The 13,265-nt window shown below is 36.4% G+C and overlaps 1 protein-coding gene across 3 annotated transcripts in view; it reads right to left on the reverse strand.

Moving 5' to 3' along the window:
* Nucleotides 1-1,321: 1,321 nt before the first annotated feature.
* dapk2b (death-associated protein kinase 2b) overlaps nt 1,322-13,265 on the reverse strand; it is a 29,749-nt gene continuing 17,805 nt past the window's right edge. The window contains exons 4-13 of one of the 3 annotated variants that reach the window (XR_008183498.1): nt 12,883-13,021; nt 10,543-10,672; nt 10,362-10,410; nt 10,229-10,255; nt 9,277-9,429; nt 8,862-8,907; nt 5,405-5,494; nt 4,402-4,473; nt 2,909-4,188; nt 1,322-2,859 (exon numbers count right to left, since the gene is read on the reverse strand). Coding sequence is in view for 2 of the 3 variants with exons in the window: in XM_052597553.1 (XP_052453513.1) it covers nt 7,184-7,816; nt 8,862-8,907; nt 9,277-9,429; nt 10,229-10,255; nt 10,362-10,410; nt 10,543-10,672; nt 12,883-13,021 (1,177 nt within the window). In the remaining variant the exon portion in view is untranslated. Of the gene's footprint in view, nt 4,189-4,401; nt 4,474-5,404; nt 5,495-5,805; nt 7,817-8,861; nt 8,908-9,276; nt 9,430-10,228; nt 10,256-10,361; nt 10,411-10,542; nt 10,673-12,882; nt 13,022-13,265 lie in introns of those variants that run through there. The other 2 variants (XM_052597554.1, XM_052597553.1) reach the window with 2 other exon arrangements.

Raw genomic sequence — 13,265 nt, forward strand, 5'->3', positions numbered from 1 at the left:
AAGATTGATATTATATTATATTATATACATTTGACACTATCTATCAGTGTTTAAATGAGAGGCCAAAACAAAAACACATTGGCCTATGCAATTACACTCAAACATTAACGAAAACATATAATGAATCAATTTTCACATAAATCAGTTTATTTTTGTCCTAGTAGTCAAGAGTCAGTGTAGGAAATATGGGAGTTACAATGTCTAACCACAAGGTGGCATTGTTTTTATAATTATCACACTTCTAGTCTGTGCTGATGTTTGGTTGTGATATGGAGAATAGAATAGAATAGAATAGAATAGAATAGAATAGAATAGAATAGAATAGATTAGAATAGCCTTTTATTGTACAGCTGTTCAATGAAATTTTATCGTGACTTACCTCATTTTATGAATCACTTTAGTGATAAGTGACGTTTAATGAGAGCTCATAAGCCATTTCATATTTGTATAATTATTTGTATGTGCCTAAGGCAATTTGACTTTTGTTTATCTATGTAGGCTAACATTTCACTTCACACGTTAGGTTAACGTAGCCTAATTTCATAGTCAGTTAGCAAGATTTAACTGTTTAAATGGAAATATAATTTATGTTTTTGAAACCCAAAGTCTCTTAGTAATTAGGTGTGTTTGATCTAGATATACAAGGTCACATGCAAATAAGTGGTGGAAATATGTACAAGTTCTTATGTAAACAATAACTCATAGTTTTAGGACTTTAGATTTGCTAGAGACAATACATTCTAGGCTAAGGCAAAAAAGATGGGCTATCATAGTTAATATTTTCAACGAAAGCAATGAAATCATGAGCCACCCAACTTAAGCGCAATATTTCAGTATTTCACAACTGCAATTAATCTTTTGTTTATAAGAAATAACAGATATCAGTTGCCAGATACTAGTTATCAGTATACTGATTCGAGGCCAGTTAATAGTTGTTTTAATGCTGCTATCATTGTTTAAAACAGCACACTGGAAACAGATCTAAGATAAGCTAGGGAGCTATCATCATAATTACTGTTTTCTTCCATAATTCAACAGAAACCTGATAAGCTGAAGGCCAAAAAGCAGCTCAACGTTTGTGGAAAAGTAACAAATTTCAGCAGTCGTTAGAAAGATGTATGTATGCGTATCAAGGGCGTTCTTAAATCTAACCTCAAGAATCATTGCTGAAATGTCTGAATGAAACAAAAAGAACTCAAAATGATACACTTACAGTGAAGAAAGGCTCCACCCTAAAGCTCTTATCATATAAATAAGACAGTAAATTCTTCAGGCAAGAACCCAATCAGTATATTAAATAAAACAAAAGACACCAACCCAATGTGAGTCATTATGGGTTTTAATGACATTATGACATTTACAGCTCCTGGAATCTCATTGAATAACATTTTGGCAGGGCATGATGGTACGTTACCAGGACAAATTGGATGGGATAATGAAGGATTACTGAAAAAGTAGGGCAGTGGTCTGAAAAGGAACAATATTGACACACTTGGCAAAATTCAGCTCATTATTAGGGAGTGAAATGAGCGAAAATCCATGGCAATATGTAACAAAATCATTTATCAAGAATAAAGGCAAGAATAAAGAAACACTTGTTCAGTTTCTACAGTAGCTACTGAGGAAGCTAAAAAAAAACCTGGTTCATTTCTTGTGTTGCAAGGTCTTAAAAATTACACTTTAAATATGAAATGTTTTAAAACTGCTAATTCTTTACAAAAAAATTATAATATTATTAATAAATTCTTTAGGTCTATGTATCGAACATTTAATATTTATGATATCATTATTATTATTATTATAGATAAGATTATTAATATATGAACTAACTATATATTGTACTATTATTAGCTAATAATTAATGGATTAAGGTATCAATGTAAGGATTATTCAAACTTTTATGATTTGATATTTTAGAGATTTTTATTCTTCTTATTATATGAAATTATGAATATAATAACTACATCTAGTCCGCACACATGAACTCAGTCAATACTCTTTTAAAAAGCATCCCAGGATGCACCTCATGAAGATTTAATGAAATTCTTATTAAATTACAATTTCCTGACCTTATTAGTGGATCATGAATAACCAAACAAGAACATCAATAAATATATTAATAATTTATTGCTTCTACTACTTGTACAAAAGGGGCATTTTTTATTCTTAGTAAGCTTTTTTCATTTCATATTAAGTGTGAACAACACAAGTACAGTGTCATATCAAAAGTAAAAAATCAATGGATATAAGGGATTTGTTTTTTTCTTGAGGCACATTTTCTGGTTCCTTTCCACTTCTGGTATAAATCTGGCAGATTTATACTGGTAAACAACACTGTTTTGTCCCTGAACACATGCAATCATGTGACTGGTGCACAGGGAGTGATGCAATTGTTAATTAAGATTCTATACACATGTATGTAATGTATAAATATGCACTGCAAAATGGTTTAAAATCGATTAAGGTTTAATACTTTATCAGAAAGAACATTATTTATTTTTTTCTAACATTGTTTTAATGAAATAAAATGAGAACTTTTGAGCCCTCTCATTTATAAGCCCACTGTACACAATACATCCTCGTCTGATGGTGAGGTATGTGAAACATACTAATAATCAGATTCAGGCTCAAGGCACTGTATTACAAACAATTCACACTGAAGCAACTGTGATTTCCTTTAAACTTTTGTCCAATAGCTGGCGCAGTCCTGAAACATCTGAAGTATCATAATGTCCTAATGATACAAAGTTTCATTTCACAATCCAAACGCACTGCCAACAGTTCCTGCTTGTCCTTTCCTGACCGAGTGTTGGAGTTTTCAATGCACCCAAAACACAATGATGTGGCATTATATCTGCCCTGATTTCAATAAACATACTTTTTGGAAAATGAATGGCATCTAATACACTATTAATATCTTAAGAGCTTTACAAGTCATTTTCAGGCTTGATAAATGACCTTATTTTAATACACTTAAACACAAATACACGGAGTATAACACTGGATTTCAAATCCAGCTCATTTCGCTTGCTTCGTCAAATGCAAATTTAAAAAGGTGCAGTCACATTGGTGGAATTTTTTACTTAAAAATCATCTCAAACCAAGCTGTTTTCATTCGAATACTGCAGTGAATTACATGACCAACTTGAACCCGATGCACGAAATATTTCAAACGTGCAAAAAAATTCCTGATCACAGTATCATAATTTTGCAAGTCCATTGTGGACTGTCAACTGTAGCGATATAAGCTCATAAGTAATTTTCAAACAAAGCAACTTCATTTGTGTGAGAAGCTTGAACCGGTTGTGATATCTGAAAAAAATCCTTTGCCAAACAACAGTAAATGTGACTGCACCAAAAATCTGCGCAATAAACATAAAATTAACAAATATCATACAGATTAATGAAGTTGGCTATATCACTCATGCACTTTTGAAAGGCAATAAAATGTGAAGAAATTTCAGTAAAGCAAAAAAAAACCCTGCTCCTGACGATTGATTGCTAAAGCAAAGTTTAGCTCCAATCCTAATCAAACACACCTGAAGCAACTAATTAAGGTCTTCAGGCTCAATTACACATCAAAGGCAGGTGTGTTTGATTAGGGTTGGAGTTAAACTTTGCAGGACAGTCGATTGCCAGGAGTAGGAATAAAGGAATGCAAATATGTTGTAAATTATATATTTACACCGCGAAGGCTCAAGGCAAAGTGGCGCAAAGACGTTAAACATACATATTTAAACATTATACAAGTAAACTTTACGTAATATATCCGGTAAACTCTTCCTTATCCCATTATGTACATGAATACATTTACACATGGCTTTAAATAACATGAACAAATGTATTCTTTCTATGTTTGCGCAATTCATTTTTACAGACATGCTGACGAATAATAATTGCATCTCTACGAAGACAAACAAGCCACATTCAGACCTCAACACGCTTGCTTAAAACAACTCAGCTTGTGCGTTTAGGAACGGCAAACACGCCGCTAGTTCACCTCAAAACCAGCATGCGGCTGGGATGTTTACATCGTGGACGTCGGACAAGCAGCAGGGAGTTTCAGGAAGTGCTACTTCTCTTCCTGGTCCGAGGTCTCCTCGGCATCCCCTCCTCCTCTTGATCGCTCTCACACTCTCTTTCGAACATGGCCACTGTTCGACCTACGTAGCCCATCTTGGGTTTGTCCTGTAAACGATATTGAGATGCATTCCTGAAATGGGATTCGACTGATATTCCGACATGCCAGAATCTTGGGTAAGACATCAGAAGCACTCTAATGGTTTAACTGGTCATATTATGTGACGATTTGTCGGGAGACTCCTGGATGTACTACAGCCAGACAGTCATCTTTTTTGGAAATGAGTAAAGGAGTATAACTGAGCAGGCAAAATGAAATACCTGTGTTTTAGTTGGACCTTTCTTCATCATGCGTGTCAAGTGGTTGCAGAGGGCCACGATTCTGAAAGAAAGCTATTGGAATGCAGGGAGAAGGGTTAATTTTGGAACTTTTAGACTAAACATTACAAAGGTTTAAAAGCCTGGGGTCAGTAAGATTTATACCACAAAAAAAAAAAAAAAATGCATTAAATGGAAAAGAAATGGACAGTGAGGACATTTACAATGTTACAAAAATGTTTATTTCAATTAAATGCAGTTCTTTGGTAATCAAAGAATCTGGAAAAATGTCATGGATTCTACAAAAATATCAAGAAGCACAACTGAAATTTCAGCATCAGTGAAATGAAACATCAGTGAAAAAATAAGTTTTTTTTGCAGCAAATCAGCATATTAGAATTATTTTTAAAGGATCATGTGACACTGAAGACTGGAGTTATGATGCTGAAATTTCAGCTGTGCATCAAATGAATAAATTAAATTTTTAAATATACTGAAATAAGAAATACTGTAGGTATTTTAAACGAATAATATTCCACAACGTTACTGCTTTTCACAGTATTTCTGATACAATAAATACAGTCTTGGTGAGCAAAAGAGTTATTTAAAAAAAATATATATAATAATAATTGCAGACCCTGAAGTGGTTTTGAATAACTTATAATGACCCTAAAATGCCACATTATTTCAACCTCATCATAGTAAGATGATGAGGTCATAGTAGTCACATGCATATGATTATAATTTTAACAAATACATATATTTTATAAAGAGTAAATTGTAGTAGCATCTCAGTTTCCATGTATCTTAGATTGTGTTCCGAATATGAAATTGTAATTGATTAATGACTAAATGTTTATTTTGGGATGGACTATCCCTTTAAGGTGGAAAAAAAATCCTCAAATAACATTTCGTTCAACCGTTAAATTCAAAATGTTTTAGGGCTAAGCACTACATGGCTAAATGGTTAAATGTCTAATAACAGCTGTAGCTAGAAAAGTCCTACCTGCCACCTCCTCCGAGCATATTGTCTCCTGAAGTTCTCAATGTTCACCACAGATTGCCGTCGCACCAGGGCTTGTCTGGGGTTTATGGGCTAAAGGAAAAACAGTTACAGTGTCAAAACCATTCAATACAAGTCTTTGGATTTCACCAGTTTATCAACTACCAGGTGAAAAATCTCAAGTCTGCACACCTTTCCTCAATAAACCACGTTTCGAGGTATCATATCTGTAGCACTCACACTGTTCACAATAGAGTCCTAGCCCTGAGTATGAACAATAATAAAAGTGATGCTGAAGTTCCAAGAAACACACACCCCTGAGGGGCTGAGTATCTCTTTCCATCCCACAATGCACCACAGCCAGCCGCAGGACTAATGATCAGTGTGAGGTATGTACTGTAATCATCATTCCAGTGCTTTATTGTATGAAAAGTATGGAAAGAAATAACATCACTGTTTACACCAAGCCGCATGCTGGCATGATGTGCTAAAGAAAATGTCCAAGTGCTGATGTTCACAAATCAATCCACATATAACAAATATGACTTTTTGATCGAAATTAAAGTAACACCAAATTTACATGTGCAAGAAAGAAAAGTTACATTAAAAGTGGCAATGAGCATGTAGTGCTTTAAATAGGTACATTCACAAAAAAATTAAAGGACATTTAAACTTCTTATAAGAAAGGAAAAGAAGGAAAGAAAGTTACAATTTATGGCCAAAATAATATTTATGGCATCTGTAAAAGAAAAACAACCCATGCATAAAGATGTAATGAAATCATAAAGGATGACATCATTTCAACTTCTCACTATAAATGTTCAAAGAAAGAATGGCTTGTAGATGTTTGGTCAGTATTTGACCAGAAATGAAATAAAACACTGACAAGAACAACCAAATTGATAAATATGGTGAATGCATGTGCATAACCTAATTATTTTAGTTTCAAGTATATACAAAACAATTTACAAATACAGCAAATTCAATTCCAAACACGTCTCAAAAGTGTCTCAAGTGAATGTTCTTTTCAGGTGATAATCTTAAAACAATCATTTAAAAGTCGGGATATAAATCTTATTAGCTTATTAATAAGGTAACAATGTTTGGGCAATTATTTGGACATGTTGCCTGCACATTCTTCTATTTCACCACCTAAAAAACAAATGCTGCTTTGTCGTAAATCACTCGTTTTTTTTTTTTTATATATTAAAAAAAAATTATATTCTCTTTCAACAAAAACTAAACTCTCAAAATATAAAAGTGCATTGATGAACTAAAAAAATTCTTAAAGTAGACCAGGCATGTCATCCACAGTTATAATAGTTGCCATAGGCAATTTTGTTAAAGATTTAATTTTGGCATTTGTTTTTGCCTTTATTGGGATAGGGACAGTATATGAGATAAAAAGCACAGTAGCAGGGGGAAAGGTCTGCAAGCCGGGACTCAAACTCAGGATGCCCGAAGAACAACAGTGTTATATGTTGGCGAGCTGTCCAGGAGGCTATGGGTGCCAAGGCCATAGACATTTTTTACCTTAACAGCCTAGCTTATGAATATTAATTAGGATTCAGTAAAGGTGTTTATAATTTAAAGGGAAAGTTCACCAAAAATGAAAATATTACTCTTGCCCAAAATGTTAAGGGACAAACTTAGATTTTTTTTTTTTTTTTTTCCTACAGGGGTTAACATTGCTACTCTATCAGATCACATCCTGCTTCTGCCATTGTATTACAACTGCAGTCTTATCTCCACTAGCTAGAAAGATATCTAGCTAGACTCTAGCTAGATGTCTGGCTGCACTTGAGGATGTAGATCGCCACCACAGTCTTTGCTCAGCAGCTCCTTCAGGGCCTCGTTCACCTCATTGTTCAGAGCTGAAATGGATCCGAACCCCTTGTTCCCAGCCTCTCCATTTAGTGAACCCATAACCTCCTGCAACCATCTGAGTTCAGCGTTCAGCTCCTGTCTGAGGGAGCCCAGGTGTGCTTCTCTAGTCAGGTAGCGACTGTCAATGCTGGCTAAGCTGGCGTCGGTTGTCCTCAAGTCCTCCTGGAGGCCTTTCCTCAACACCTCCGCTTTGCGAAACTTGTAGCGCACCTGCGAGAGCTCCTGCCGAATGCTTTCGCTTTCCTCTTTATACCAAGCTTCCTTCTCAGTGTAGATGGAGAGAAGAGCCTCGACATCATCCTGAAGGGATTCGCGATTCTGAGCCACTTTTTCGAGACCCATTTCCACCAACGAGATGTCCTCCAGAACGTTGGCGAAACGCTCAAAGTTGGCATAGGTGTTGTTGGGTGGCATGCTGGAGTGGGATTGAATGGTGTACTCTTTCAGGCGTTTGGTCTTCATCTGCTGCGATTCCACTTTTGTTTTCACCTCTACGGGGGCACTGTTGTCCTCTAGCTGTTCGTGGGTCTTCGCATAGAGAGATTAGGAGGAAGAACGAGTAAGAACTAGTACGCTTTTTCACCAGGATGACAAAGCACTCAACTCTTGCACAGGTAAGCAGCGGGTCCAGGCAGGAGGAGTTAATGCTGGTCTCGGGATGTTAGGATGAGGAGAACAGCATGGTACACACAGGATTCAGTCGTCGAACATGCGATTGCTTCCCTGATTTACATGCAAACATGCATCTAGTAGTTGGCCAACAAGGTAATACCAGGATTTGCTATTTGGATTTGTCAGTTCACCCAAGAATGATATGTATGGCATCATTTATTCACCCCTGTGTCATTTTTAGGAATTTTTAAGTCTTTTTGAGTATGTGTCAACTGTCTTTTTCCTATTAAATAAAAGTTAAAAGGGTCCAAGACAACATTGACCCCCACTGTATGGACAAAATTAAAACACTTCTTAAATATCTTCATCTGTGTTCCACCCCTGTTGAAAAAAATAGGGGTTTGAAGCATGGCAGCTGGCTTAAGCTTGTCCTTAGTTGGTCATGAGTTGGTTTAAGCTGGCCATGAGCTGGTTATAAGCTTGTTATGAGCTGGTTTCAGCTGGTCCTAAACTGGTCCTAAGCAACTAGCTCCTGCTCAGGACCAGCTGTAAAACAGCTTATAACCAGATATAACCACCTCAAACCAGCTTCCATGCTTTAAAACACACCTAACCAGCATATGCTGGTTTTATCAGCAGGGACACAAGAAATAAAAAAAGTTATACAAGTTTAAAACCCATGATGAGGGTGAGTAAATGACAACAATTTTTCACCTTTTGGATGAACTCTGCCTATAATTGTATATTTCATGTATAGTAGAGAGAGGCGTATGTGATATTACAGCTGCGATATGTGTCTTGATGAGTGTAAAACCCGAGGTCAGTCATTCTTTACAAACCAGCAGAGTAAAGGTCAACACTTGTGTTATGTTACAATGGCAATAAGAAGCATTCACTTCAAAAAAAGTCACATAAACATGTTTTCAGCTGTGCACATTTCCAACTTAATCCAAGTGGTTACCTTAATCCAGGGGTGGTTGAGTGCGTCTTGTATCTTAAGCCTCTTTCTGCAAAGAAAACCGACACAAAGCAAGGTAAATGCAAAATAACTTTAAACATAAAAAGACAAAGAAAATTGAGAGAAATGTAAGGTAGAGACTTCTTTTAGACATATACGTAGCAAGTCTACGCATGCCTTAATAAACACTTGATCTGTGAGACGTCATCGTAGAACATGACATATACAGAACTGGTCGGAGACATTATTTAACATATTAAACTGCATGCTCATACCTGCCCAATAGTGTATGCAATTAAAAAGGCCAGTGACAGAGTCCTGTTGTTTTGTGTATGTGTTCACAAGAAAACTACAACTGGAAATTGTTCTAATTCTTCACTGCTGTTTCTCGCGACTGAACCCAGGTTTGACCTCTCACCTCGTATCTTTCACCAGCAGCTGTCTGATGAAGCTTTTGGCCAGTTCACTAGTGCTGCCGAAGAACTCCTCATCAAATTCAAAGTTCACTGCTGAGATGTTTGCAAGAGTCTCCTGCTTGGAGTCGCCCAGGAACGGCGATGCCCCACTTAACCTGACACAGAAAGACAAATACTTCAACTATGTAGAAGCACATTGGAAATTCCTGTTCATTGATTCCTGAAACTGATCCGACAGTGGAATCCAAACACGTGCTCCCGTAGTTCATGTATCAGACAACTGTTAAGTTCCATAATTATGGTCATACTGGCAATGGGTGTAACAATATGGGTGCCGCTGTCTGACAGCCCAAGGCTCAATCTGTCACTTATTATTCATTATGGTTTATTGCTAAATTTATTTACCTTTACCTTTAAGGACTATTGCATCTGTAAACTATTCAATTAACTACTGCATTACAAGGCATTTTAAAATATTTTATGATTGGATATTTTTTATACTACTTTAATTAAATTTAGGTGATGTATATTCAAATGAACAAGTTAAGAGAGAAAATCAACTCAATTCTACAAAATTATTGTCAGATTTATTAATCTAAACAAAAACGCCCTACAAACTGAGAATATGCTGAGTATCCTGGGTGTGATAAGATTTTCCTCTCATTAATAAAAAATAATGCTACACCCTTTGTGGAAAAGAACATTATTAGGAATACTAAAAGAATCCTGAATATATTCACTTTGGCAATGGGTGTAGCATTATGGGTGTTATTGTGTCCCATTATAAGAACCTCTCATTCATTATTCACCAGTGTGCTTCATCAGAACATTTGTTCAGCATGTGACCTGTGTATGGAACTCAGCGGAATCTATCCATCATTCTGTGGAATGTCTATGAATGTCTGGATGTCCTGTCAAAGAAGAAGGCATCCACCTTCCTCCATTCACACTCACAGGATGTATGTGATGACTCCGATGCTCCTGGAGGAAACAGAGGGGCGGAAGAGAGCACATGGTTAAGTCATTGTCGAGTATTGACGCTTGCTACATGTAAAGTACAAAGCGTGATGAGCTTAAGAGTTCTCACCACATGTCCGCCTCTAATCCCAGCTGCTCATAGTTGACTATCTCTGGAGCTGAAAATAAACCAGGTTACAAGCATCAGCTACATTTCATTCAAAACAACCATGTGCGATGTCCAAAGATGGTAGAGATTTTCAGCATCTGACACTTACTTTGCATTTAACATCATGGACTGTCGAACTTACCAACAAATTCTGGAGTCCCAAATATGTTTTTGAACTCCACTCCGTCCTTGATCCTATGCGCCAAACCAAAGTCGATAAGTTTAATCCGCGGACGTTGGATATTGTTATCCAGCAGCATGATATTTTCAGGCTGAAAACCAAATAAATTTCACATTAAAACCCTGAGCAATTTACATTTCCATTGGCAATATGAGTGTCACTGTGTGACAGTATTGAACTGGCAATTAATTATTCACAATTCTTGTTTATTCCAATATCTGTTTAATGCTTGGTTAATCATTTCAAATGATTATGTGGAACTGTTAATTTCATATATATTTACTTGTTTATCAGATTCATATTTCCAATTATTTGCCTGATATTTAATTTAAAATGTAATGTAATTTAATTTTACCAATGAATGTTAGATATTTTTATAATTTGATATTGTTTGTTGTATATTATATATTTACATGGTCTATAGTTTAAAAAAAATCTAAATTCTACAATCAAGTGGAAAACACTTGACTAAATTAGGAGAAAAACTGAAATTGAAATATCTTTTGAGTTCACAAAACACATTATAGCCTTGCAGACCATTTTTGTATTGTGCATACAAGCTTTCTATTTTCAAGCCCATCGCAGCAAATGCTGCTTGTCATATGTGTGTCTGGCTAATCAACGTTGACCTCCACATCAGCAGTTTGAATGCTGATGAAGTGGCTGAAGGTTTCATGTAATTCTGAGGGACGTTGCGTGGGACTCAACACCTGTTATGTTCCCATATTAATGCCTCTACATACTCAAGAGGTGAAAAGAGGCATCCAGCTGACTTCAAGTGTGGAAGAGGAATGTTCCAGTAGGAATTGTGCCATGTCTAGGATGTACAAGTAAAGATTTACTTCCTAATCAATGTGAAAAGAGAGGCGAGAAAACTATATAGGCCTATGTTAGTGACCTATTTACTGGCTACTTCCTAAATCACTGAATTTAGCTGTTAGCTAAAATTACTTTTTATTAACAACTCTTTTGTAAGCATAGAATGACAAGTTTTGTTAAAATAACAGTTAGCATATGTTTTTAGCAAGAGAGTTATGCTACGCTAATATCCAGTTGCCTAATTAGCCACTGGCCACTTTCTAAAGCTTTGTTAGCTAAATTAGCTATTTTTAGGAATGATAATTCAAGTAAGCAAAATATAGTTATGAAAGTACCCTGATAGCACACGTACTTCACAGGGATGTCAATTTGACGTCTGCATTTACTTCTGCTAAAAATATTTTAAGTGTAATACATTTCAGATATCAGACAGAGATGTGTTTAATATTTTCATGATTTAGAAATGTATGTAAAACTGGCATCTTAAAGACGTCTGTCAGATGTTTGTACTCAGCAGATGCTTTCCAGATCAAGCAATCTTTAACAGACATCTTGCAGATGTACTGCTATCTGGGTAATAACATTGAGTGAGCCTATTCACAGATGAAGATGAATATTCAGTAAGATAAACGCATTCATTTGAATGAACAGCTGTTTTTGTTTACATAGCAGTTAGCATGTAAATGCAGTGGTGCCGAACATTCGTATTTGTGTAAAAAGGCCTTCATGCTAAGCAAATATGCAGTGATATACTTCAATTAAGTCACTGTTATGTCCTGACTAATACACTACAAATTATTTCAGCATAGTACGTTTTGTTTACATAGCAGTTAGCATGTGCTAACTAGAGCAAGAGAAGTTGTTAGCTGAAGTACTATCTTTTTAGTGTCTCTGGCTGTCGTTGTAGAGCTCATGCGTGTGCTGGCGACTATGGAGACGCAGCCCTTATAAAAACAGGATGGAGATTATGGCAGAGAACAGCGTGGGTGACATGTCTCATCATGTGCCGCTGATAGCCTTGTGTTAGAGTGTCTGGACCCGGGCCAGCCGGGACGAAAAACATGGAGCTGGGGTGCAAACACACGTACGATCTCAGCCCATGATGGGACGGTGTTCAGCACGGTGATTAGTTAGAGCTGTCATTAGGAGAGGAAGCTGTTTATGAGCTGAAAAGAGTGAAAGGAAGGAATTTCCAGACGGTTGACAGAAACAGGGTCATGTATGCATTCCCAAGAACCAGTACAATGGCAGGTCTTAGAAAAGTGAATAGCTATTTTGTCATGCAAAGTTTCAGGTGTTGCCACGCAACAGACCCGATTGTTCTTCAGAAAAGGCCAATTCACCTCTGCTCGAGGAAGAGCTAAACTGTTGCCATGGCGACTATTATAGCTGTTTCTCGCCTCCACAACCAAGCCATTTATAGGAAGCCATACGACCGACTCCGGATCACTTAGACAGGCGTGGACAAAACTTGTTTTGTACCTTCAGGTCAAAATGTGCAATTTTCTTGGAGTGCAGATACTGAACTCCGCTGAGGATCTGTTTGATGAATTCTGTGGCTTCCTCTTCACTCAGCGACTCCTTCTGAGCCAGGAAGTCGAAGAGCTCGCCTCCTGAAACACTGAAAAATGACATTTCCATTGGTTAGAAGTGGTTTACCTGTCTAATATGCAAACCAAAAGACATATTCAAAGATGCAGACATGCAGTAAATTTAAGAAGCTGACTTTTTAATTTGCTGTGTCGGACTCGGATGATATAATAAAGCATTACATTTCTTAAAAAAAAATAGTTGATAAATAAACAAATACTTATCTAATTAATATTTATCGAATTAACATTTACTTACTCATTTATCTGATTAAT

Source organism: Carassius gibelio, chromosome B25 (genome assembly GCF_023724105.1).
Source record: "Carassius gibelio isolate Cgi1373 ecotype wild population from Czech Republic chromosome B25, carGib1.2-hapl.c, whole genome shotgun sequence".
NCBI classification, from domain to species: Eukaryota; Metazoa; Chordata; class Actinopteri; order Cypriniformes; family Cyprinidae; genus Carassius; species Carassius gibelio.